At 40.7% G+C, this 27,941-nt stretch overlaps 1 protein-coding gene across 2 annotated transcripts; it reads left to right on the top strand.

Annotated features, from left to right (window-relative positions):
• Window positions 1–5,591: 5,591 nt before the first annotated feature.
• On the top strand, window positions 5,592–26,901 carry FZR1 (fizzy and cell division cycle 20 related 1). 2 transcript variants are annotated; one of them, XM_007440609.4, is made up of 14 exons: window positions 5,592–5,646; window positions 8,076–8,241; window positions 11,688–11,813; window positions 13,054–13,117; window positions 13,632–13,759; window positions 15,057–15,139; window positions 16,103–16,286; window positions 16,642–16,707; window positions 18,045–18,147; window positions 19,513–19,697; window positions 20,721–20,954; window positions 21,711–21,815; window positions 23,277–23,369; window positions 25,225–26,901. In XM_007440609.4, the coding sequence occupies exons 2-14, from the start codon at window positions 8,173–8,175 to the stop codon at window positions 25,264–25,266; spliced, it is 1,482 nt and encodes a 493-aa protein (XP_007440671.1). In that variant the 5' UTR covers window positions 5,592–5,646; window positions 8,076–8,172; the 3' UTR covers window positions 25,267–26,901. The 2 variants fall into 2 exon arrangements, with proteins under 2 accessions (XP_007440671.1, XP_088005644.1); XM_088149518.1 differs by having other exon boundaries at window positions 23,277–26,901.
• Window positions 26,902–27,941: the final 1,040 nt, after the last annotated feature.

Genomic DNA, 27,941 nt, shown 5'->3' with positions numbered 1-27,941 from the left:
CTTGACTAATTCCTTCTTTTTATCACAAACATTACTTGGGGATGAAAATGAAGCAAATGCATGTGAATTATCTCTGAGAACAATCTCTTAGTCACGAATGTGAGATGGATAGCTATATAAATTGAAAAAATAAACAGTTATCGGGTTTACTGGGCTAATTGGTAGGTACTTGTGTATTCAGTGCTGTTCGAAGGCATAAACTACATCTAGAATGCAGGAAGTTGAGAAGGGGTTTCTTAAGGTACAATTAAATAGATACAATGGAATATAATTTTATTGTGTGAGCAGTAGGTGTTAACATGAGATTATTAAAAAGTTGCATAAAACAAATTATATTGATCTGAGTGAATCAAATTGCAAATTTGATTAATTATAAAAGAAAATGCCATTCCATTATAACTCAAAGCTACAGGGTATTCGAAAGCTATTCCATCTGCGAGTAGATAAACGGGTAATCCCATTTAGATGGGAGGAACCGGCGGTGCTGCGCGGGGGAGCAAAATACAGGTGCTGGCCGAACTCCGAATGCAGCCGGCGTGAGCGGCGAGGAAGACCTAAGGAGGAGGAAAAGCCTGCGTGACCCCCTAGCGGCCCCTGCTGGTCACACAGCGTAACAGCACTAATTGTATAATTGTAAGATTTCACTGTCCCACTGTTAGAATTATATATATGTACCTTGTGAGCCGCCCAGAGTTCCCCATTGGGGGGAGATGGGCGGACAATAAATCGAATGTATAAACAAATAAATAAAAAAATAGTAAAAGTAAAATCAAAAATTAAAACCAGGCTGATATTAAATCTGTCACTTTACAAATAATTAAATTTTTATCAGAAAATATTTCTTGCAACAAAAATGAAATAAATAACTTGATTCCTTGCGTTCCTCACTTCTCCATATATGCCTATCGTTGATATACATTCCACTGCTCTATGAATTAACCATTGAAACCTATGCTATGGGCAAAAAAGTGGAATATGAGTAGGAAATATCTATATTTGTACTTAAATCACTGTTCCTTTTTAGGGCAAGAAGCAATGAGCATGAAACTGAGCAAACTCAGGGGGGCAGTGAAGGACAGGAAGGCCTGGCGCAATATGGTTCATGGGGTCACGAAGAGTCGGACACGACTTAACGACTAAACAACAACAAAAGCTTTATACTGAGCATAGAAAAGGAAAAGACAGTAAATCAAAGGAAAAACCATTCTCTCTCAGTATACTGCATAAGCCGCCTAGTTTGTGGGATGCTGGCCAAGTATGATGATTTGGAATGTAGTTTCTAGAGATCCTAGTTTGCATCAAATAGCATGAGCATGCTTGGGGTAAAATAGGGTTTTAGTTGTGCATATGTCAGGTTCAGAGTCCGGAAATCAGTTCAGCTTCTTTACTAGCTAGCACCTACGAGACAGAATCTCGCCAGACTAACCCCCAACGACAGCAACTAAAACCATCAAGCCCTTTGGGAGGGGCCAGTCTCTTCCTCCTCACTTTCACACAGTCCAGCTGGGGGCTGAGGAGATGCTTGGAATGTCACTCCCCCTCCCTATAACCTTGAAGCTCCCTTCCAGAATCCTTCTCGCTCATGCCTTCCATCGCACATATGGCATACTGGTCAAAACATGATAAAAATGACTGGTATTCCCCTTGCCATTAGCAGGGATTGCTGTCGGTGGCATGTGTGCAAGGCTTTTAGTAAGGGTGTTAATATTTAAACTTTTCTTTAGAAGAGTGTTCTTACATAAGACATCACAAAACTTTTTCTTTAGGGGAATCATTTTAGACTACAGATTGGCTTGCCCTTTCCCCCCCTCCAATTCTAATGTGTTCTTTTTCCAATGTAGTGCCCAGTGCTGTCTGCAGGACTACCAGATCTGAGCTGCAAAAATCCAGCAAGACGGCAGCAAACAGAGAAACTCTTTTTTTTGCTGCCATCTTATACTCATCTCGATTTCTGCAGCCCAGCTATGGCAAGCCATCCGTATACAGCCAGGTGTTGTTGTTGTTGCCCATAAAAGCACAATGTGTAATGGTATGCAGGAGCAACCTGGGGAGATAGGAGAAAGAGCCACAGACAGGACAATCAGCATGTAAAAGGTGTCTCAGCCCACAGAAGGAGGGAGGGGGTGGGAAGCGTCTCAGAAGGGACCCTCCCTAGTTTTCCAGAGTAAAAGGAAAGGAGAGGAGAAATACTTTCAGTCTTGCAAGATTCTGTTAATGTAACCTTACAATAAAGATAGAGCTAGTACTCCTAGTTGTGCTTCTGGTCTGGACTCCCTCGTAGGGATAACACAAAGTTGTTTTGACAGGCTGGTCTTTTATCTTTTTCCTAATGATCTCCAGTATGGAACTGGTCTATTTATTTGTTCATTCATTCATTCATTCATTCATTCATTCATTCATTCATTCCATTTGTATATCACCAAATCAACTACAGACTGGTAACAGTTTTAAGAGTATCTGTACCTTGAATCAATATCTTCATTTACTCTTGTAAATCCAAGATAGCTTCTTGGTCAGTCACTAGCAGCTTATATCTTATGACTATGTGCATTTAGTTGTTTTTTTCCTTTTCCAATAATAATAATAATAATAATAATAATAATAATGATGATGATGATGTTGTTGTTGTTGTATTTTTATCCAATTTATATATATAATTCAAGGGGGCTTACATACCTAATATTCCTGCCTCCTATTTTCCCAGCAACCACCACCCAGCTGGCCAGCACCTTAACCACTACACCAAACTGGCTCTCATTACTTTATACTGCTTACATGATCCATATTTGCCACTTTTAAAACTTTTATTTTCAAAAAGGGAGTGGAATTTGGAGTTTTTTGCATTTATTTTGGCATTCCCAAAAATCAATGTCACAACCTTTCTGTTCACTCCAAATCACTTATAAATAAGTTGAAAACACTAGTCCCATGGGATACCACTGTTCATAGTTCTTTGCTGAATTGTCAATTTCTTCCTACTGTCATCTATTATCCCACAATTGCAAAGTTTGCTCTGGATTCTAGATACAAAACTTTTGCATCTACAATGTCTTATCAAATCCCTCTTTGGCATTCTCAAAAGAATACTGAAATGTAAGTGTAACTGGTCTTACATTTCCTGAAACTGGATTCTTCTCAAACCTGACTTGTCCTTCTACATATTTCCTGTGATACTTTGCATATGGATGGCAGAGGAGGAAAACTGGATACAGAAAAGAGAGGCATAAAGCAAATTAGTGATTTTATTTATTTATTCTTTCCATTTTTAAGATTGCCCTCTGCCAACTACTCTGGGCAGAAGCTTAAAACAAGTACTAAAATTATTTTAAAACAATACTAAAGAATGATCATGGCAGGGGAAAAACAGTAATTAATCTTAATTCAGATGGTGGATTCACATAATGTCATGGCCCAGTGCCTGTTGGAAGAGCCAGACAGCAGGATTGGGGCCATATGATCCTGGTGGGATGGGTATGCTGTTCCAAAGGGCAGGCATGAAGATACAGAAGGCATGCCTTCTGAGTCCACTAAGGCCATTACCCTTGAATTGCATCTGGAAGCCCAATGGTATACAGCTCATATAGCAGAGGTGTTTCATAGGTGTACCGAAGCCATTTTCTTTAATAATAGATTCTACTGATGCTCTCAGAACAATTATTAACCTAACCAACTTGTAATTTACCTGGATATCCTCACAATTTTTTTCTTTTTTAGTGGTGTTATGTGGGCTGCTTTCCAGTTCAAACTGAAATAATTAAGATGAAAAATAGAACTATGTGGCCAACTTCAACAAGAATGGTTTTGCCTATATGTCTCAAGTTTTCTTTACTTTTAAAAAACTATTTTAAAACCAATAACCACTTCAAATGCAATGGATCCTTTTTATTTTACATTTGATGTTTTGCAGGCTGCTTTTAATGGATTTATTCACAAATAAATATTCTAGTGGCTGATGTGGGTCTTCCAGGCTGTGTGGCCGTGTTCTGGAAGTTTTGGTTCCTAACTAATATTCTAGTGTTCAGTGGGATTTATTCCCAGATTAATGTTGCAACAGCTTGGTTACAAAGCAATACAATGTACTTCCAAGAAAGTACCCTTAAAGGAAATACTTAATAAGCAAGTATGCCTACTTATACACAATTCAAATAAACATTCTTCTATTGTTTACCCTGTCTCAACTTTTCCTTCACTGTTGTCTCCTTATGATAATGCACCATCAAGTCATTTTCGACTCCTAGTGACCACACAGAGATTTTCTCCATGACGATCTGTCCCTAACCTGGTCTTTCAGATCTTCCAATGGTGCACTTATCACCTCTGTAACTGAGTCCATCCACCTTGCTGCTGGTTGTCCTCTTCTCTTCTACAGTATCTTTCCTAGCATTAGAGCCTTTTCCAGAGAGCTGGGTCTTTGTACAATGCGTTCAAAGTAGGATTATTTGAGCCTGGTCATTTGTGCCTAGAGTAAGAACTCTGGGTTGAGTTGTTCAATGATCCATTAGTTTGTTTTCTTGGCTGTCCCCGGTATTCTCAGGAGTCTTCTCTAACACCAAAGTTCAGAAGTGCCAATACTCTTCCTATCTTGTTTCTTCAAAGTCCAACTTTTGCTTCCAGAGTGTCACATGGAACACCATGACTTGTACAATTCTGTTCTTTGTAGGTATAGGCACATTACAGCATCTGAGTAGCATCTTTCCAAGGCCTTCATGGCTGCTCTACCAAGTGCTAGTCTGTCTCCTTAAGACAGCATTATATATTATATTATATTGTATTATATTGTATTATATTGTATTATATTATATTAATTTCTCCTTTGGGTAGGGACCAGCACTTCCTAATTTGTAAATACCATCTACAATACAGGTAATGCCTTGTTAATAAACTTGTCAGTGGCTGAGTCTGCATTTATCCAGAAGTTTAATGGTCAACATTAACAACCTTGTCACATCTGTAACTCAAAATATTTTATGTCGTCTTCCCCACAATTTCCTACCCTTCCTCTCAATTTTCTCCTTCCAATCTTGCTGTAAAATAGGCTGAGAAACAGGCAAACATCCAGAGGTTTTGCAGAAGGCCATTTAAAGAGCAGATATTAACTGTTACATCACAGATTCTCTCAAATTTCGTTTTATTTTTTTTTATGAATTTCCGTCCAATACACGAATGAACAAAACCGTTGTTCAGTAGTCAGTCACGTTTTCAGAGCCACTTTTCCCTCCCCGTTTCCTTTAAAAACCACCCCAATGTTATAAACTCCCCTCCTTCCTCACGCCCGTTGTTTTGTTATTCATCGGATTTCTATACGGAAGAAGGGAGACAAAATCCAGTTCCCCGACCCAATTTGCTACGTCTCCCCCACTTTCCTTTTCGTATTTCTATGCTTCGGCATAGCGTGCTAAGCTGGCTCGGTGGATCACAGCTAGGCCTCGGGACCGTTGCTAGGGGTAACGGGGCCACGCTCCCTCTGGGTTGTATTGATTCGAACGAGGCGAATCAGAGAGCGAGGCTGGGAAGGGGGGCCGGTTTGCGGCCTTCTGTTCCCGTGATGCCTTGCGCACCGGTGATGAGGAAGGAAGAGTGGGCGGGGAAAAGGGGAGGGCAGAGAGTCGGATCGGCGCCATATTGGATGGCTCTCGCTGAGGGCAGGTGAGAGGGAGGAGGGTTTTTATTTTCCTACCTGTGGGTCCATTTTTTCTCCTTCACGCCCAGGTGAAAGTGGGCGCGGGGCTTCTGGAGAGAGACTCTGTAGCATCCTCATGTGGTGTTGCGACGAGGCTGCCTGGGTTTGGATGCAGTGGGAGGGGTGTCTATTACGGGAGCGTCCAGGCTGACAGGGATTTAAGGCGGTGGGTGGATAAGGAGGAGATGAAGGCAGCTCGGGGGACCTCTCCGCTACAGGCCTCTTCTGGAGGATCTCTTGTTCTCTGTAATAAAACCGATTTGCCGTGTGGAGGGTTCCTCTTGGGAGTGAGAAAGTCTGATGCGGGTGCTGACTGGGAAGCTGGGGGTTAATTCCCAGTTTCTCTCTAATCCCTGCTGGTTATCTCCATCCTTAGTACAGCGGTAGATGCTAAACACAGCTCCCCCCCCGCAAAATGTATTGCATAGAGGAAAGCCTGGGAGAGGAATTATGCTTAGTTGTGTTTACTTAACACTGTACACTTAGGAATTGCATTTTTAAAAAACGTTTTGTGTTAAGATGTGGAAATGTCTAATTTCATCAAACTTGTGTTTGAACCCTATCTCCTGGTGGATGGGGAGGCATTGTGTCAATTGAACAAGTGGGGAATTGGGTGCTATAAAGGAAGCTTGAGAACTTTAAGTAGGGGTGCACTTGATGGATGATGATTAGGATTGACTGGATATATGTGTGAATGTTTTTGGAATGTTGAAGCCATAGGAGAAAAATGCCCATTCCCCCTTCTTTTTTCTTCAGAAAAAACAATAGAGGATACACAATATGCATTTCTTTCTTGTCAAACTTAATTCACTGCTTTGTTAACATAAAATATATATTTATAATTTAATTTGGCTTTTCATATTATCATTGGCCAGAACTATCTCTGTCAGGCAAATATTATCTGTTAGGAATGTTAATGCAACACACTTTGAGGGCAACAAATGTTGCCGACTTAACAAGTCAGACAGTAGAATAATCACAACAATAATAGTACTTTTATCCTGCCTTTTATATATTTTGGTCAACTCAAGGTGATGAACATACTTAATACTCCTGCCTCCTATTTTCCCTGCAACAACAACCCTGTGAGGTAGATTGGGCTGAGAGAGAGAGAGTGATTGGCCCAAAGTCACCCAGCTGGCTTTCATGCCTAAGGGAGGTCTAGAAGTGGCACATTTATGGAATTTACAGAGCAAGCCTGAGTAAATTGATTCAGATGCCTATTCCTGGTTGATGGAGCTTACAGATAGATAACTTCAAGCTGTGTGTCAGGTCAACCAGAAGGGAGAGACAGATTGAAAGGAAAAATTCATTTGTCAGTAATATCTCCATACTAGATCATAGATCATTCAAAGCAGCAAGGAATACAGTACCTTATATTGCAGCTGTCTGAGGTGCAGAAATGCATTTTAGATCTGTGTGTGGCAGGCATCTGATATACGTATATAGGATTGCTGAAAATTGCCTTAGATTAAAAAATCTTTATACTACACATTTTGAATATGGAAAATTAAAGTAAGAGTGTTTTTCATTACTTTCACAAATTTCTAGTATTTCAGGTGGGGAAAGAGGATATTTTTCTGACTCTTCACATTTCTACCTATAGATGAATAAGAATTAAGCTTGGTTTCTTATGCCATAAACATTGGATTAATGCTTTTGCAAACAAAATGTTGGTTGTGCATTCCTCATACTCATACTACTGGCTTCTGGTAATTTAAAGTTGCAGTGGTGGGTAGGTATGCTCAGGCACTGAAGGGTCGTGAGTACATCCACCACCGCTTTACACAGAAACACTGCAGAATTCAGTGAAAACTTTGTAAGTTTTAGTTCTCAGGATTTTTTTTTAAGCTTTCTATCTTAAATAGTAAGGAAATTGTGAAATGTTTATCTTTCTGTAATACAACCACTATCCATGATGTTTTATAACATGTAAAGAGGTAAGAACTGAGGAACTTACTCTCTAAAATAGAACATGAGAATGGAGATGTCACAGAGGAAATGTGTGATTGTTTAAATTGGATAACTTTAGTTGTACAGAGAACAAACACTTCTTGGAATTAAAGTCCCAGCCAATCTGCTCAGCTAATGAAAGAATGCCAATGAGCCTGATTTTAAAAATGTAAGAAGATTTTGGCTGCACAACTGTTTTGCTTGTATTTGTAGCAAGGGAAAACTTTTCTAATTTCTACATAGGATGATCAGCTTGAGTGCTGATCATGTCTATAAATGGGCAGTTTGCACAATGTATAAATCCATTGTAACTGAGTGAAAAATAGGTGTCATCTAATACTTGAAGGGGAATTAGGAGAACTCACAATCGTAACAGATGGTGGTTTTAACATTTCACCTGTAACTGCCTGGAGTTTGACAGGTTCTGCCTTTCTCTTTGCAGTCTATTGGTCATCCCCTGGTCTCCATGCACAAAAGATTGTGTGAGGCTATTATAAGACACCTGGGCTTTTTTTCCCCCTCTCCTGCACCTGTTCATCATGGATCAAGACTACGAAAGGCGCCTTCTCCGCCAGATTAACATCCAGAATGAAAACATGATGCCTTCTGTAAATATTACTAAGCATTTAAAATTTTCCTGTATATTGTACAAGAAATAAAATAGTACCATATAGTAGCTTACAACCCTAAAAGAGATTCATATTGTGGAAGGGATTCATGCTGGGTTGTGTATATGATTAAGTTACAAATGATCACCTTGTAGTTCTGCATCATTATATTTGCCATCATAAAGTATACCTTAGAGCAGGAGTGTATCAAAAAGCAGGGAGTGGTGGAAAAAATGCATTTAATTTAAACAAAATTGAAATTAAATTTTAATTTTAATTGAACCCTGACTCTAAAGTAATAATTTGGTGGCAGCTCCTTAAGGGTTAGGTAGCTTTGGCAACCTTTCAGGATCTGTCAGGGTTGCATCCCTGTTTTGAGAGGCTATGTGTGGCCCTGGGATGACAGCTTGTGTGTATCTGCCTAAGGAAAGTGATGAAAGAGGCAACAGAAGCAATTGGAACTCATATTAGAAGAAAGTTATGTATTTTCAAATATTCAATTTGTCAGATTCAGAAGTATCCTATTGTGTTGGTTTAGGGAAATATAAAAGACTTGATTAAAATTATATAATGCATACTCATATGGAATGCTAGTAGCCAGAGGCTGGAATTGTCCACTAATATTTACAGTCAAAGAGTGAAAATGAAGCAAATGGAGGAGCATCCCAATACATATAAGTAATTTTTTTTTTTTTTAAAGGTTAATGGTAACTAGAGGTGATTGAAATGTTAGGGCTCATTTTGTATCTCTCTGTAATGTGATGAAAATACCGTATACCATACTAAATGTAACAGATGATTTTGCAAGATTATATATTGTTAGCTTGGTCATAATTAAACTTGTATTAAACTGTGCACAGACCCGAAATGAACCAATTCAGGATATTCTAAAAGTGGTTTGATTCTGAGAGTTCTGGAAGTGATCTGACAGGTGGAATCCTTTCTGGAGCATTTAGAATGGACTTTCCTGAGGCTGGAATGGGTCATTTCAAAGTCAGAACATTCTGTACTGTATTATTGAGTGTATTTACTCAATAATAGATTTTGGCTTTGAGGATTAAAAAAACAAGCCAAACAGCCCAAACAGATAAAAAATAACAAGGTTCTGTGCCAAAGAAATAGCTTTTAAATGTGAAGATTTTGTTATCCTTTCCTATAATTCTGTGGGCAGCTTGCCTAATCATAGCAAACACTACAGAAATGAGGTACCCTTACTTCACTCTTTAGAATGCTAAGAATATTTAAATGGTTTCTGATGGAAAAAGTAATATTAAAAAGTTTGGTATGCACTGAATGATGCACACTAATTGTGCATTATTCACACAATAAATAATATTGATAGATTAATTCATGGACATGCATCAATCAGTGTAGAAATGAACAGTATTCAGACTTGTGCTTTGAAATAATTGCAGAGGTTTTACTATTTTATCTCTTCTAATGACGTTCAGACTATAAGTGACCCTTTGCTCAAATGTGACTTAGTTGTACTTGCACTTGCTCAAATATAATTCCATCTAGGATTTGTTGGTTTATTGATTGATTGTGTTTCCTATGCTCCTAATTACAGTGGGGCAAAAAAGTATTTAGTCAGCCACCAATTGTGCAAGTTCTCCCACTTAAAAAGATGACAGAGGCCTGTAATTTTCATCATAGGTACACCTCAACTATGAGAGACAAAATGAGGAAAAAAATCCAGAAAATCACATTGTCTGATTTTTAAAGAATTTATTTGCAAATCATGGTGGAAAAGAAGTATTTGGTCACCTACAAACAAGCAAGATGTCTGGCTCTCACAGACCTGTAACTACTTCTTTAAGAGGCTCCTCTGTCCTCCACTCGTTACCTGTAGTAATGGCACCTGTTTGACCTTGTTATCAGTATAAAAGACACCTGTCCACAACCTCAAACAGTCACACTCCAAACTCCACTATGGCCAAGACCAAAGAGTTGTTGAAGGACACCAGAAACAAAACTGTAGACCTGCACCAGGCTGGGAAGATTGAATCTGCAATAGGCAAGCAGCTTGGTGTGAAGAAATCAACTGTGGGAGCAATAATTAGAAAATGGAAGACATACAAGACCACTGATAATCTCCCTCGATCTGGGGCTCCATGCAAGATCTCACCCTGTGGGGTCAAAATGATCACAAGAACGGTGAGCAAAAATCCCAAAACCACACGGGGGGACCTAGTGAATGACCTGCAGAGAGCTGGGACCAAAGTAACAAAGGCTACCATCAGTAACACGCTACGCCGCCAGGGACTCAAATCCTGCAGTGCCAGACGTGTCCCCCTGCTTAAGCCAGTACATGTCCAGGCCCGTCTGAAGTTTGCTAGAGAGCATTTGGATGATCCAGAAGAGGATTGGGAGAATGTCATATAGTCAGATGAAACCAAAGTAGAATGTTTTGGTCTAAACTCAACTCGTTGTGTTTGGAGGAGAGAGAATGCTGAGTTGCATCCAAAGAACACCATACCTACTGTGAAGCATGGGGGTGGAAACATCATGCTTTGGGGCTGTTTTTCTGCAAAGGGACCAAGACGACTGATCCGTGTAAAGGGAAGAATGAATGGGGCCATGTATCGTGAGATTTTGAGTGAACACCACCTTCCATCAGCAAGGGCATTGAAGATGAAACGTGGCTGGGTCTTTCAGCATGACAATGATGCCAAACACACCGCCCGGGCAACGAAGGAGTGGCTTCGTAAGAAGCATTTCAAGGTCCTGGAGTGGCCTAGCCAGTATCCAGATCTCAACCCCATGGAAAACCTTTGGAGGGAGTTGAAAGTCCGTGTTGCCCAGCGACAGCCCCAAAACATCACTGCTCTAGAGGAGATCTGCATGGAGGAATGGGCCAAAATACCAGCAACAGTGTGTGAAAACCTTGTGAAGACTTACAGAAAACGTTTGACCTCTGTCATTGCCAACAAAGGATATATAACAAAGTATTGAGATGAACTTTTGATATTGACCAAATACTTATTTTCCACCATGATTTGCAAATAAATTCTTTAAAAATCAGACAATGTGATTTTCTGGATTTTTTCCCCCATTTTGTCTCTCATAGTTGAGGTATACCTATGATGAAAATTACAGGCCTCTCTCATCTTTTTAAGTGGGAGAACTTGCACAATTGGTGGCTGACTAAATACTTTTTTGCCCCACTGTATGTATGCATAAGGTTACATCTTTGCCCAGGAAGACATTGTATTTGTTAGTGGTCCTAGATTAACCTAATTTGGAATTAAGTGTTAAAAAATATATAAACACAACAATGCAAAATGAGGTAAGTTGTACAAAGGTACTCAGCTCATATCATATATACAGATTCTGGAATCCAATTTTTCTGTAATTGCAGAATTTCATTTTTAATGCATGTCTTGTCACTGATCTTTGTTGTGGGTTTCCTGATCTTTCCTCCCCCCACCCTTTCAAAATTCCAGGTTGCAGATATGAGGAGAACCTTGACACCTTCTAATTCACCTGTCTCCTCCCCTAGTAAACATGGTGACAGATTCATTCCTTCCCGAGCTGGAGCAAATTGGAGCATCAGCTTTCATAGAATAAATGTGAGCTTTGCAGAAAGGCCATTTGGTTGGTTGGTTGTGTTAGAGGGCTGGGGGTGACTTACCAGATGTTCCATAGGCATAGACAGATGTTCCCAAGAAGTTTGACATGTTTTCTTCCATTCTGCTGGTCATTCTGTTTGTATGTTTTGGTTTAAAAATATGTTTTACAGCCATTGTTTCAGTTAAACATTTGATGTCATTGAAAAAACATGGTCAGTGCTTGGAAGTTAGACTACAGCTTCCAATCACATGTTTTTTGATAACATGGCCTAGGCCTATCATGACCAAGATTATAAGGAATCAGGTCATCCAGCCTAACATGTCTACTCAGGCTGGCAGTTCTCTCCCAGGTTTTTAAGAAGGGAATCTGATCATTTGATCTACTTACCTGGAGATTGAGGTGATGATCGAATTTGGGGATTTTTTATTTGTGAAGCAGTGTTCTGCCCCAGCTGTTTAGAATGTCAGGAATTGCCATGCAAGGCTTTTTGGGCTTAAGAATGCTGAGGACATCTTAGTGACTATTTGAAAGCAGATTGGGTTATTTAAAAATATCCAGTTTACATACATAAATCAGTAATTTTTTTTCTTAATAATTGATTATAAATATTCCAAAGATAAATATGCCAGCAAGTCACGCTTCAAAATCAGTGGAAAACAATACATGCAGGAATTGCTTGTTGGGTATTGAAAGACACTGTAAATAAAAAAGTTTGTTTGAATGAAAAAGGGATGGGGGCCAGCTGATCTTCCATTTGAGAGTAGGTAAATAGTCTCTTCCCTGACACAGCCTATTTAACCTTTGAAAGCAGAGAGTAATAAGGAGTGGAGCTGCAAAGCAAAATTTCAAACTCCCGAGCTGAGTGAATAGATAGCCATTCAGGAGGTGTTTTGAAAACCTTAGGGATTTTAAAAAATATTAGAAATTCTGGGCAAAAAAATCAGCTGTAATAGATAATGTTCCTTGAAGTCAATATTCCCCTACAGTGTCTAAGCACTGAAGAAGACGTGATAGATTCCTGGAATAGGTTCTTAATTTAGGGAAATACGGGTAAGCACTGCCAAATTTGGCAAATGGTCAAAGTAGAACCTCTGATATGTGACCCAGAATCTTCTGCAGTGAGGCTGCTTAGAAAGCTTACAACAGTTCATTTTAGCTGATGACTGAAAGCAAAAAATTTCCAAAAATTTGGAAATTCTAAAAATGGATGCATGCTAATTATTTTATCTGGATTTTTAGGAAAATGAGAAATCTCCAAGTCAAAATAGAAAAGCAAAAGATGCCACTTCAGACAATGGCAAAGGTAGAGACCAACGCTTGCCTGTGGTTTGCATGTCTTTAAACCCTCTGAAGGGATTCTGGTAGCCTGGTTTGTGCTAGGCTGCAGTGCCCCATTATCTGGTTTGCTATATAGAGGTTGCCATCTTGGAGGAGAGCACCACATAATAACCATGTGGAAGAAGTTAAGCAGTGTCTTAAGCTTTTGCCAAAACTAACATAAGGTTTAAAGAAGAATGAAGAACCTTTAACTAATATTAATAAGACCTCAATATTACTTCTATTCATCTTTCATCTTTGTAATTAAATATAATATACTAGCTCTTTGTTAATTTTATTAACCTTGCCAATAAGACAGATTTAGCTAACTTTGAAATTTAGTCTCCAATCTCCTGTTTACCAGTATCTTTAAAAAAAAAAAATTAAAAAGATATATTTTTGTATGTCCTGTTTTTTGTATGTTGTCACATGCTTCCAGTTAATCTGTTGTTGTTTTTTAAATGGCCAACCAGTTTTGACAAAGATTTTTGTTTGTGCAGATGGCCTTGCCTACTCTGCCTTGCTAAAAAATGAACTCCTTGGAGCTGGGATTGAGAAAGTGCAGGATCCACAGACTGAGGACAGGAGGCTGCAGCCCTCCACGCCTGAGAAGAAGAGCCTTTTCACGGTATTCTTCCCCTCTGAAAATTATATCTTGCCTTTTTGTAAAATAGTCAAGTGTGACCTACAATAAAAAAAAGCAAGAAGCATTAATCATATAGGAAGGGTTAAATTCAATTAGAGCAGAGATCTGTTTAGCCTAGCATCGTGTTTTGTAAAGTGGCCCATTTGATAGCTGAAATGTAGACTGTTTCTGGGTTTGGAAGTTCCAATTAAGATATTATGGGTAAAAAAACTTGATCTATTATATTTCATTAACTACTTAAAAACAGAGAACTTATGATTGCTAGATCACATGGTGTCGTGGGGCAGCTATTGATTTAAATGCAAATTTATAAGAAAAACCAAAGCCATCTCCATCAGACCAAAGTGGTATCTAATTCAGCCTCCTGTTCCCCTCATGTTGATCTGATGGTTATGGGAATCCTATTAGTGCAGTAATATTTTTCCACCTTTTTAGAAATGAATATTCAGAGATGATATTTCCATTGTGTCTTAAGTGTGCAAAACATTAAAAAGGGATATGTCACAAAGCATGTTAGCCAGAATAAAATAGCTGTCCTTGGATAGAGTTGCGATACACGCCCTAACACGTTTATAAAGCAATTCTTTTGAATTCTTTGCATAGTCCTAATATCTAACCCTCCTTAAAGTTGCTGAGTTGCTGTTACTAGTTTGTAATGGTGAATTCCATTGTTTAGCTGTACACTGTAGTGCTTACCTGTCCTGGATCTCCCACTAAAATTTAAAAAAGAACTTTAAAATACAATAAAAAAGCATTGGGGTAATGCTAAAAAAAACTTGAAACAAACTGAAAAGGAATCAGATCATAAAACCATGTAAGGATATTGTCTTTCTAAAATGCTGCTTGTATGAAAGCAAGCAATGGTAAGCTACTCTGATGAGGCTATTTTAGTTTTTTTGAATTACAGCTGAAAAGGATGTGGTTTGAGCAGACTCTGAGTCACTCTCTGTCCCTTATCTTGTTGCCTGTTGAAAGAAGGCTGTGGATAAAGGGAAAACTAAACTGGACACAGTCTGGAAGCCTTTGGCAGATAGGAAGGCAAGGCTAACTTCATTCATGCATTGCACTAAGCTAGGTATCTTGTTGAATACATCACAATGGCTGGGGTTCGGAGAGCTTGTTAAGCCAAAATTAAACAAATCATGTGGCTTACTGCAGTATGTGAAGTCAGTCTCTGAATGGATTGTGAAACTAAGATGGTTGAATGGTGGGGCTTGTCCCTTGGAGGAAAACTTAGTTTGCTAATTTGGGGATAATTGTTTTCTCTTTGTCAATGTAGTATTCCCTCACCACAAAACGTTCCAGTCCTGATGATGGCAACGAGGTCTCTCCATACTCCCTCTCCCCTGTCAGCAACAAAAGGTTGGCTACCATTTGAAGTGGGGTGGTGGTTATCCATGCAGGATAATAACCCTGGAGCTAATATCACGTTGTGATTTGGGAACTGGAAGATGAATTGGAATTTGTTCCGGTTACTCTAATGAGATAGAATACCGGAGGGGGGGGCATTAGGATAAAGACTGTCCCATTGAAATATGCTGTGAATCACCTTCCCTCATGGTTGAGCTTTTCTCTCACACTGATCTTAGAAATGGAAAGGGGAAACTCTCACGAATTGTGTTGGATTTGGAGTGGGCAGGCTTTCCATATGTCTTCTCCGTTCCTTGTAATGTTGCTTCCTGGATTGTTAGTTGATGAATATATTATTTCTAAGAATATTACAGGGAAACCCTCTACAGTTGGCTACTTGCAGCTAACTAACAATGTTGGTGTGTGAATAAACAGGGAGGAAATTGTGATGTGGAATTTAGGACATTAGGTCTAGACCTTTGCTTGGTATACAACTCCCAATTAAAGCATCCCCAGCACTTGAATGTCCAGCCTTTGCTTGACCTCTAGCAAAGGGGAGATTACTGCTTCCCTAGGGAAAAAGAATATAACCTGGAAAATGTTTTTCAGAACACAAGAAGAGCTGTGCTGGATCAAACAAGTTACATTGTCTAGCATTCATTTCCTAAAATATAAAAAGCCCTAAGTGGGGCAGAAGGGCAATACCATCACCCAACTTGCATGCTATTTTCAGTTCTGCCAAAAGAATGTAACTCATAACTAATAGCCATTGGTGGTCTTAATCTCCATGCTATCTAAAAAATGACTTTGGAAAATTGTACTACAGCCTGATTCTCTTGAAATTTTTAAAGATACTACCTTATCTTTTTTTTGTGTATCTGTAGGAAGTGTGTCATCAAACTAGGATATATCTGTGGAAGAATGGGTACTCCTTCTCTGCCTTTCTTAAACTTTTTTCCTTCCTCCTCTCAATAGTCAAAAGCTACTTCGATCACCTCGAAAGCCCACGAGGAAGATATCCAAGATTCCATTTAAAGTTTTGGATGCTCCAGAACTTCAGGATGATTTTTACTTGAACCTAGTCGATTGGTCATCCCTCAATGTCCTTAGTGTTGGTCTTGGGACGTGTGTCTATCTTTGGAGTGCTTGCACTAGCCAGGTAAAGCGTGTTGTTTGGGACAAGAATTTACATTCCTGCCTTGGACACCTCTCCCAATAGAGAGTCAAAATATTATTTCTCCCCATGAAGAAGTCTCTCTTTTGAGTTGCTTTGTGGGTTTCTGCTCTAGTAGCTTGCCCTGGGTGTGCTCCACATTTAAATTTGGAAAACAGTACATCTCAGCTATGAGGAGTTTGGAAAATCCTGGCTTGAAATTTTTGTTAATCAGTTTGTTACTGCTTGGTGTCTTGAATCCAAAAGTGTGAGAGAGGTATCTGAATACAAGTATATGAGTGCCCTTTTTTTCAGTGCCTTCACAGTTTTCTGATTCCTGTTTTTACTTTTTTTCCCCAAGGTGACGCGGCTGTGTGATCTATCTGTGGAAGGTGATTCGGTGACTTCTGTAGGATGGTCAGAACGGGTCAGTATGCGGTCACTGCAGGCATGAGATCAGGATTGAGAGCCGATTGGTGTAGTGGCTAAGGTGTTGGCTCAAAAGCCAGGAGACTGCGCGGTCTAGGCCTCCTTTAGGCATGAAAGCCGGCTGGGTGACTTTGGGCCAGTTGCTCTCTCTAAGTCCAACCCACCTCACAGGGTTGTTGTGAAAATAGGAGGCAGGAGTATTAGGTGTGTTCGCAGCTTTGAAATATATATTAAAAAGGTGGGATAAAATAATAATAACAGCAGCAACAGCAGCAGCAAAGATAGTACCAATAATAATAGGCACCCTAGGTGCAATCTCAAAACTGGAGCACTACTTGAAGACGTTTGGCAGTGATAAAATCACCATCAGTCAATTGCAAAAGGCAGCTTTACTTGGAACAGCTTATATCCTGCAACAATATCTTTAACACCATCAGACAACAACATCTGCCTATCCCAGGTCCTTGGGAAGGACTTAGTAGGTGGATAAAAATGCCACATCCAGTCTAAACATCTGGCTGACTGTGCGACCAACCATCATAATAATAATGAGGAGGGGGAAGAACTCCTTTTCTAACATGAATGTGGTCAGGGCTATGTTTTGCCCAAGAAAAATGCATAACATAGTGAATAGGCTGTAGAATTAAAATTCCTTCTTAAATTGAAACAGTAAAAAAAAAACTGCTTATGGTTAACAGGGAATGCTTGAAAGTACATACTACTGATATTTCAGTAGACTGAAAACGCAGGCGTTCTTGCCAGCTGAATGGCCAAAAGCAAGACAGGTGCACCAGTGTTTAAACCTGATGAACAGTGTTGCCAACAGAGCTGTAACTCAGTGGTGCTTTGTAGATGGAAGATTCTAGGTTATATCCCTGAAATCTCCTGTTAAAGGATATTAATTGGTAGAACTACAGAAATTTTGCAGAGATGCCTCTGCCATAGTAGAGCATACTAGGCAATTCCAGATCAGGTGATCCAGCAATTGCCCATTTTGATACAAAATTACTACTTTCATATACTTATCTACAGTACATATTTGCATACCATGTGTTATTCTATATGTACTTATTTTTCAACAGCATAAAAAGCCCCATACCATAAAAAATGTAGTTCAGTGTTCTGCAGAAACTTTGTGCAAGTGAGTCTGCACGCACATGCCTGCGAAAATAAGTAGCAGCAAGTGTTTTAAGTGTTCAGTTGATAAGAAGAGAGAGATAATGCATCCTTCAAAGTTGCTTTAGAGCTGGGACAGCATTTGGAGCAGTGCTTTCCAGAGGCTCCCAGTACAGTGATAGTTACTGTATCCATGTTTGATACCCCTTTTCTGTTTAGGGCAATTTGGTGGCAGTTGGGACCCACAAAGGTTTTGTACAGATCTGGGATGCTGCAGCAGGAAAGAAGCTCTCAATGTTGGAGGGTCATACGGCCAGAGTGGGTAAGGAAAGCTGAGTGATGTGGCCTGTTGTCCTGAAGTACTACAAGGAAGGATATTTGTGAATTGTTATCCTGAGCCAGCTTGGGCCTACCTGCCTCCTGGGACATACTATCCCATCTTGAATGTTAATTTTTCCTTGTTCAGTAATGAATTCTCATTATACTTAGCATTGTAGACAACTCTTGGTCGTTGTGAGGACATTACAGTGGATGATATAGCCCCAGTCTTCCATAGTCCTAGGTTAAATTATCTGGGACGTGAATGCTTCAGAAGCCATCTTCTACCTGTCTGGGAACCTGTCCATGTGCTGAGATCATCTTTGGGAACCCTGCTTCGTGCTCTGTTGGAAAGCTAAAATATTATAACCTGACATGGGACATCTCTGGTTGCTGCAAAGTTTCTGGATGTGCTTACCATGTATTCTCCCTTAATTTTCAGATGCTTCTGTGAAAATGGTTTTATTCCACAGAGGTCTGGATTTGAATGGCTTTGTATTTAGCTGTTTTCTGTGGAAGGACTCATGTTCTGGCTGTTGCTGTTTTTATTGTGGTTAAGCTTCTTTTTAATTTGATAAACAGGGTACGCATTCTTTACTTTTTAGGGGATATGTTAAAATATTAGGGATTAGGATCACTTTCAGGCTAGATGTGGAAGAAGCAGAAGATTTTTCATCACTTTGTGTTATTTTAGCTGGACATAATTTTTTTAGCAAAGGAAAATAATATATTGTGCTCTATAGTTATCTGTGGTTTTATCCTCTGTGAGTGAATAGCTAATGCTATATAGAATCCAGTGGATAGAAATTCAGCCAGTGAATAAGTGGGGAACCACTAAGAATAAGCATGGAAAAGGGCCACTCTAGCAGCAGTTGGAAAAAATTTTTTCCTGAGGTCTGTTTCTGGATAAACAAGGCAATCATTATTGAATGATGCTTCAGAAGAGGTGACAAATACAAAATATAATCACTTCTTGGCTTTTAGCAGCAGGGATATTCGGTTTTCTTTCAAGACTGCAAGTCCTTCATAGTCTCGGAGCAGTTCCGTTTTTCAGATTTCTTTCATTATTAAAGATGAAAAGCTATCTGGCTTCATATGCTGGGTATTGCACTGGAAGGCAATTGTTTTATGAAACCCAAATGTAGTTCTTATCTTAAAAATAGCATTGATTCCACCAATTTCTGGCATTGCTTCCCTCTGACAAATGGCTGGTTTTCTTGGTGATTAGGATGGCTCTGAGCATGACATTTCACAGGAGCTCCTCCAACAGTGGCAGGAGGTGCTCTAGTGATACTTCTCCTAATAGAGGACTTGCTTTTCCCACCTGTGCAGTTTTTTCGTGGTCTTCACAAACACTCCTCTGTTCTAGGTGCTCTTGCATGGAATGCAGACCAGCTATCTTCTGGCAGTCGAGACCGGATGATCCTCCAGCGAGACATCCGGACTCCTCCCTTGCAGTCCGAACGGCGCCTTCAAGGCCATAGGCAGGAAGTGTGTGGGCTGAAATGGTCCACAGATCACCAGCTCCTGGCATCTGGTGGGAATGACAACAAGGTACAGTGACTAGCCTTGCCTTAACCTCTGCTGATCGAGAGTGGTTGTGGATACACAATCTATAGTTGCTGCACTTCTGTGATACTCTGTGGCAGGAGAGGAGAGGCTGGGAACCTGAACTAAGAGAGCCCCAGAAGCACACGATAGCGATTGGCCCTGACCCAGAATGTTTTGCTGTGTTTATTTTGAATCTAAATATTTCTAATCAGTATGTTTATGGCAAGGCATCTGAGATGACAAAGAGCTGTTCCCTCAAAACAGTATGTAAGATTTTAAATCTCATCTGTTCTCTTACTGAGACTGTGGGGAGAGATCTTGCCCCATAGCTCACCACCACCAGAAGTATGGCTGGTAATTAGTAGGAAAATCCATCTGGCCCCTTCTTTAACTCTTGATGAGAGTATGGTTTTCTGTAGGCTGTTGGCACTGATGATGATTTCATCTTTTTCCATTCCTTTCTGAAATAATGTGCAATTTTTAATGTTCATTTCTAGTCTATCTTTACTGTTGGATATGGCTTTGATGACCCTTTTGAGGGGTACAAAGCAGCATATATGTTTTAATGTAATAAAAACAAATAACCAGCTATGGAAAATGTAAAAACATGAAAATGCCAGAATAGAAAAGATCAAATGCAGTCTAATGAAGTCTAGTAATAGCACAGCCCTCTCAAATCTGAGGCCTAATTCCATGTATGTCACTGTATGTTCTTATTCTAATACTGAGCACTGAGTAGAACAGTTAAATCCACAAACCAGTTAAAGCTGCCTTGATTATTGTTGATGGTATCGATTTTTTAATTTAAAAATACAGTTTAGAACACAGTGAACTACTGTAATTAAAACAGAGCAATGAAAGAAAGTCTGTTTTTCCAGTTGTTATTCCCCTTGCCTCCAAATGTGAAAAACACAGTCTTGGAGGAAAGAATGCAAGTTAATAACTCTTTTGGGCCTCTCCCTCCAAGTATCAGCAGAGCCCCTCTGCTCTGATAGCAAGATATTCATGAACCTCCTTTCTTTCCAGCTCCTTGTCTGGAACCATTCCAGCCTCAGCCCTGTCCAGCAGTATACAGAGCACCTCGCAGCAGTCAAAGCTATTGCTTGGTCCCCTCATCAGCATGGGCTATTGGCTTCAGGGGGTGGGACTGCTGACCGCTGTATACGTTTCTGGAACACCTTAACTGGACAGCCTTTGCAGTGCATTGACACAGGGTCACAAGTGTGCAACCTTGCTTGGTCCAAGCATGCCAACGAACTGGTAAGCACCATTGGACAGTGTGGAAAGAGCAACATAGGCTACCCTCCTTGGTTGAGCTATAGCAGAAGGATTCCCAGTTTGGCTACTGTTTTGTTTTGTTTTTTTTAGCAGAGTTCAGTGTGATACAATGAACATCATGTTGAACTTGGAGACTTTGAGGCGTAATTCTCTTCAGGTGGGCTTTAGCTATGGCTGAGTCAGAAGACACTTGATGCTAGAATAGCAATCACTCTGCAACAGCAGGGCTGCTCTTCTCTTTTCAAAAGCAGGGGAAGGAGGCCTTGGCTGTTGATAGTGGGTTTAAGGCAGAGTTTGTGCATTTTAATAAAGGCTTGTTTACATTCATTCCAACCTACCTTGCAAAGCTGTTGTGAAGAATGTATCAGTGTATGGGAGAAGTGACATAACCTCATTGGAGGGATTCTGAGCTAAAAATGGAATTGAATAAAATTACTGTTTTTCTGCTTTCATTTTGGGTCCTCAGAGTTTCCGCTTGTACAACCTTTTCCTTACAGCAACCTGTAAGGAATGTTTTCTGTCTCTTGATCCCTCTCCCATCATGAAACAGAGCAAATAATTTCTGGGCTGAGTCAGTTCATAGTTCTTAAGAACCCTGACTGACAAGGACTTCTATGGAAAACCTAAGAGACCACCACCAACACCCTCAAGGGCCAAATTATAATTGGGAGCCCTACCTCAGCCTTTGTGCTTGCTTTTTTGTTCGTAGCTATGACCCGAAGGGTGTTCTCTCTATAGGTGAGCACTCATGGATACTCACAGAACCAGATCCTCGTCTGGAAGTACCCATCCTTGACTCAGGTTGCAAAGCTAACTGGGCATTCCTACAGAGTCCTTTACTTGGTGAGTATGGGGGTAGTGCATCCATCCTTGCTCTTTTTGACCTCTCAGCAGCCTTTGATACCATCAACTGTGGTACCCTTCTGGACTGTTTGCGGGAGTTGTGGCTGGGTGGCACTGTTTTGTGCTGGTTCTCCTCCTTCCTCTGGGGTCAATTCCAGTCTGTTCAGGAGCGAGAGGTCCTGCCCTCGGCCCCTGCTTTGTGGGGTTCTGCAGGGTTTGATACTCTCTCCGCTCCCGTTTAACATCTACCCGAAGATGCTGGGTGAGGTCATCCATTGCCATGGGTGACATATCATCAGAATGTTTATGATACCCAGGTGTATATCTCCACCCTTGGCAAATTAAGCAATGCTGTTGGGGTCCTGTCCTGGTGTCTGGAGTCTATAGAGTCTGGATGGGAACAATAAGCTTCGGCTCAACTCTAGCAAGACTGAGTGGCTTTGGATTTTGGGGACTGCTTAGTTCCAGGGACTTACTACCTTTGGTTCCGGATGGGGTGGCACTGCCCCAAACAGACCCATTGTGCAATCTTGGGGGTCTTCTGCACTCATGGCTCCTGCTTGAAAAGCAGGTGGCAGCCATGGCCAGGAGGGCTCCATGTTGTGTGCCAGTTGCGCCTGTTCCTAGACCAGGAGGCTCTGCTCACAGTTGCTCATTCCCTTGTCACCTGTCGAATGGATTACTGCAATGTACTTTACATGGGGCTGCCTTTGAAGAGCATCTGAAAGCTGCAGCTGGTACAGAATGTGGCACCGTGAGCAGTTATGTGAACTTGATCAGTGCACATTACACTTTTGCTCCGCGAGCTGCATTGGTTGTCAGTATGCTTCCAGGTTCAATTCAAGGTGCTGATTGTGACATACAAAGCTGTATATAAGATGGGGCCAGGTTATTTGAGGGACCGCCTCTCCCCATTTACATCTACCCACCCCATCAGGACTGGCAGGAGAGGCATGTTATGAGTCCCATCTATGAATGAGTGTCATCTGGAGGGACCAAGGAAGAGAGCCTTTTCTGTCATAGCGGCCACCCTGTGGAACATCATCCCCCCAACCTTAGATTGAACCCGACCATCCTGGCCTTTAGAAAGGCCCTGAAGACATGGCTCTGCCACTGTGCCTGAGGGTCCAGCAGTGGTGGGAAGCTCTTACAGTGGCTGTGTTGAGCTGATGTAGAATGAATTCTGCTGCTGCTGCTGCTGATTTTCTGTTTTTTAAATTGATTATGGATAGTTTTTATATGTTCATATATTGATTTTTAACTTGTTTTTATTGGATTGTTTTTACTTGTTGTGAGCTGCCCAGAGTCGCAAAGATGAGATGGGTGGCCATACAAATCAAATTAATAATAATAATAATAATTTCCCCTAGCTCTCTATGGCCTATGGTGAAAAAGGTAGACAGTAATGCTGTGTGGGTGGGTCCATCTCTGGCAAGAAATTCACTTCCTTTCCTTTTATAGGCAATGTCACCAGATGGAGAAGCCATTGTGACTGGAGCAGGGGATGAGACTTTGAGGTTTTGGAATGTCTTCAGCAAAACTCGCTCTACAAAGGTAAAATCGTATGTTTTTTTCATGTATTTGAGCAATCATCTTCAAAATAAATGCTGAGTTCCAGTGGTGCAAGATGGGACGAGACTCAATAAGAAATCTACTTGTTCTTCTAAACTCCTAGTATGTTCATTACATATTAGCAATCTGAGGACTGTTCTAGAACTGTCTTTCCTGATTTTGATGGAGACAAAGTTTCAGTCTCAAACTGAGCTGCAGTTTGTCTTAAAAATGTTGAATCTAAGTGGCTAAACATGTGCTTCTGTGGGTTTATGAATCCATTCTCATTCCAATGTTGTACCAGTACAGAAGTTAGAATAAGGGGTTCATTGCTGTTGTATTTTGCATATACTTGAAGGCTGTCTTAGAAGAATGAGCACTTTTTAAAAAGTGGGCTGTAAAGAAAGCATACTTCTTTTCCAGGAAGAACAGTGGGTGGATTGTATTGGAGAATGTTATCCTTAATGTCATGGTGCTTCTATCAGAAAGGTGCTGTTGCACCACATACTGCTTATGGACTTCTCATAGGCATATAGCTGGTCCTCAAGGAGAGAATGCATAGAATGAGGTGTTCTGTATGATCCAGCACAGCTCTTTTTCTGTTTAAAAACAGTTGATTTTACTGTCAAAGTATGTAGTATTAAAGGGTTTAATAGATGAATGGGAGTTTCAACAGAGCAGTCAATTACCTGTTGAAACTCCCAGTGCCCTGAAACACAACATATTCCCACACATCCATAAAGAACTTTACTGGGTTCCAGCCTCACACTGCTCCAATGCTTGTGGGAAAAGCCAATCTACAAGGCTTTTCAGAAAGCTATGAGGGTAGGGGCCTGGGAGGGTGTTCCAAAAGGGCAGGGGCCACTACTGAGAAGACGTGCTGCCAAGCTCCCACTAGATGGCAACATTTAAGGAAAGGGACCTGGAGCATGCCCACCCTTTCAGACCTAGTGGAACAGGCTAGGAAGGGGTACTATTACTATTAGTCCTGATGCCTTGATAGAGGCTTCAGGTTCAAATTCAGGATACCTCTGGTTACTAGAATTTAGGACTGGTGACAGAGAATGGCTGATTTTTCCACACCCTGCTTGCTGGCTTCTTGGAGACTTCCAGATGCTAGTGTTAGAAATTCAGTGCTGGATTGTTCTGGATTAGGAGGGATATTTTTGTTGTGTTACAGGTCTTTGTGCCTGCATGAAAGAACCTACAATAGTAGCTGATGGGAATACAGGTGGTCCTCACTTAATGATGCTGATTGGGACTGGAAACTCTATCATTAAGCAACACAGTTGTTAGTTAAAAAATCACATGGCCACGCCACTTAGTAATAGCAGTTCCAGCAGTCCCAATTGCCATCCTTTGTTAAGTGAGGACCACGTGGGTCATTAAGCGAGGACCTTACATGACCACAGCTTGCAACTTCCTGCTGGCTCCCCCATTGACTTTGCTTGTGGGAAGCCAGTAGGGAAGGTCACAAATCAAAGTCACATGACCTCAGGGATGCTGCAATAGCCATGAGTACAAGGACCAGTTGTAACTACCACTAGTTCAGCACTGTCATAAGTTTGAATGGTCACTGAATGAGTGGCGATTAGATGAGGACCACCTGTGGCAGAAATGCTCCTAGGCATTTGTATAGTTTTTTTTTTCAACTTGATTTTAAGTGCCTCCTTTACACTGTGGTACGTGTGTATGTGTGATATTTCCCATGCTCTTTATTTCATTTTATTTTACTGCTTTTCTTAGCGTTAAAATAAGTTTACATTGCAGGTAATATTACAGTCCACTCAGAGATTTTCTGTTACAACATTCTAATAAATATGATGTTAATAGTTCCTTTCTGTCTCTTCAATCCTAGGAGTCTGTTTCAGTTCTTAACCTCTTCACCAGGATACGGTAAAATCAACCCACTGACTATATTTTGGGGTCAAGTCCACTTACCAGCGTGCATGGAGCCAGAGGCCTGGATTTGGGAGAAGGGGTGGGTGGGAACTGGGGGGCAAGGTGTCAATTTGTTTAGAGGGGACTCAGAGTTGCTTATTAAATACCTGAGTATGAATGCTATTGAGCATTATTTAAGGGGGAGGGATGGGTGGGCAGGGAAGGGAAGGGAAGGGAAGCTGGCAAAAAAGAAGAAAAAGAAGAAGAAGAAGAAGAAGAAGAAATATTTTCTTGTCCTCCAGGCCAGGGGATAAGTGGGGAAGGGCTTCAGAGAGAGGAGAATCTTGAATTGTGTGTGTGGTGTATGTGAATGAGAGAGAGCAAGTGCCTAAGTGTGCATGTGTGCTGGACTAATTGGAAAAGGAAAAGGAAAATGAGCAGGGGTCATTTTAGGCCCTAGCCATGAAGGTGGATAAAAGAAAATGAGTTAAGTGTATCTATAGAAAGTAAGCCAGGTCTAATGGAAGTATTACCAATGTGGTAAGTGGCAAAGGAGGAAAGGCAAGTTTGCAGGATTTTTTTTCCCCAAGGCATGGAGTTTGGAGATGTAAGTTTGGTGGCATTTGGATGACCCCGAATGCATGGTGGCTTGGTTTGTGGGAGCAGCACTGAAAAGGGGAAGAGAAGAGTCCTTTTGTTTAAGCCATCCTTCTGCCCTCTAGATGTGCTGGATGCAAACGTGTCATCAGCCTCAGCCAGCATGGCCAGGGCTTGAAAAACAGGAGGCCAAGCTGGCTGCTAGGATAACAGTTATGAGTGTAATTCTTTGGGAGTATTCATCTTAGAGAAGGCTCATGTAAACCTTCAAGGCAGTATTTTGCAAGCCACATGCAGTCCCAGCTTCCCTTTTTATTGCCCTCAGAGCACCTCCACAGCGGGCAAAGCCAAACTTCTAGCCCATTTTTTCTGTGGGTTTTTTTTTTTAATAGTTGGGAATTGAGGAACAAAATAGGGGGACCAGTTTTACCATCTAAGTTGTTTCCTAAAGGGCTGCTTTTCCCCTTCTGGTATTAAGGGGGAAACAAGGCTTAAAATAGCCATCTGATGCCTCAACCCCTTGTCCTCCAAAAGCAGGCAGGCAAAGGGGCTAAACGTGTTGAGTTCATCTTTCTAGTGATGGCATTTTACCAGCCATAACCCTGTAATCCCTGGGCCAAAAATAGTTTTAAGAAGGAAGAACAGTTCTTGGTTGAAAAAAGTTACTTATCCCTGCCTTAGGTAGAGGAGAAACCAAAATGAAGTTACTTGTCCCCAAACAGCACAACTATGTTTTTATGCTGAACATTCCACAGGGGCAGAATGAAACCCTATTGATTTTGAAGGGTCTTTTTCCCAAGCAAATAAGCACAAGTTCACAAGATCTGGGAGAACAGAAGTATTGATGTTAAGCTTGACTTGGGGGCAAATGTGAAAGATGTTAAGAGTTGCCGTTCCAGAGGCTTAAAAGTAGAGGCTGGGTGGCTTGTGTTTTAGTGTGCTGGAAAAAAAATGTTGCTTTTCAAAATGAGAAAGGCATGTAAGTTGACTTCATACTGTACTTAAAAGGCAAGTTGTGATTTTGGCTCTTAGGGTTGAATATTAGGCTGGTGCACTCCCTTCTTTTTGCCCTAATATTAGATATCTGACTTACTATGGCTTGTCCAGAAGGGAAACAAGGGACCAAATTGGGACTACAAGGAGGGAATCAAAGGTTTAGATCTAATCATGATTCAGCCTCAAGGAGCCATAGGTTTGATAGATTTGTGTTTGGTTTTAGGAAGAAGTAAATAAATATAACAACATTTTTTGGTCATATGAAGACCTGTAATTAGATCTAAAGTCAATTTTTAAATTAAATTTTTTTAATTTGGTGGAATAGGACAGAATGATGTTTATTTGAAGCCCAATCAGAAATGCCATGAACGTCTGAGATATGGAGACCACAGCACTTGTGTTCTGTGTGTTGCTTTTAAAATCAGTGTGTTTTGTATTTTAGCAGCCCTTACTCCTCTTTGTGAAAAACTACCCCAGCCGTACAAACCGTTGCTTATTTGCTATGTCTTTGCACTTAATAGAATATTTGCAGAAGTCCAGTTCTGTCTGTGAGCATGTAGGAATCAACATTTTGTCCTTCATGCGTTGTGTGTATGTTCCAGTCTTCCTTCAGCTTACTATTCTGTTGATGTTGGGACTCCAGTTACTATCATCTTTAGCCATTTTGACCATGCTGGTTTAGGATTATACTGATTGTAGTCCAACACATTCACGTAGCACCAGATTGGGGAAATGCTGGTGTGGAGGCAAAATGTCCTGCTTCTTAGACTATGCAAGAAGTGCTGTATAAAAGTATCATACAACCTACTGGAGTATTCTTGAAAGGAAGGGCTGAATAGAGCTCTCCCGTTTCCATACAGAGGGGAGAATATTCTCCTGGATGGCTAGAATGTGAAGTACTTTCTCGGAAAAGTTCTTCCAGTTCCATCCAAGTCCCTGTCAGCTTTTTAATGTCCACGTGGTCTATGCAGTGGCACACCTTTGTCTTGGTGGTTGAACAACCAGCTTTGCCTCCATGTGGTATCTGACATGATACATCCAGCAATTAATTCTTTAGAAAAGTTGTCCATGGACTGCCAGCATCTGAAGGAATGTCTCTCT

Source organism: Python bivittatus, unplaced genomic scaffold (assembly GCF_059951505.1).
Source record: "Python bivittatus isolate LINGU-HERP-01145 unplaced genomic scaffold, Pbiv_v1 ctg000580_np1212, whole genome shotgun sequence".
NCBI lineage: Eukaryota > Metazoa > Chordata > Lepidosauria > Squamata > Pythonidae > Python > Python bivittatus.
Note: the sequence above shows the minus strand (reverse complement) of the source record. Positions and strands in the feature narration are given on the sequence as shown.

Bases quoted from the DNA above. Each gene is read 5' to 3' on its own strand.
- FZR1 (XM_088149518.1), top strand. From the start codon at position 8,173: ATGGATCAAGACTACGAAAGGCGCCTTCTCCGCCAGATTAACATCCAG. The intron at 13,118-13,631 runs GTAGAGACCAAC...TTGTTTGTGCAG, and splicing joins CACTTCAGACAATGGCAAAG to ATGGCCTTGCCTACTCTGCC. The intron at 15,140-16,102 runs GTTGGCTACCAT...TCCTCTCAATAG, and splicing joins TCCCCTGTCAGCAACAAAAG to TCAAAAGCTACTTCGATCAC.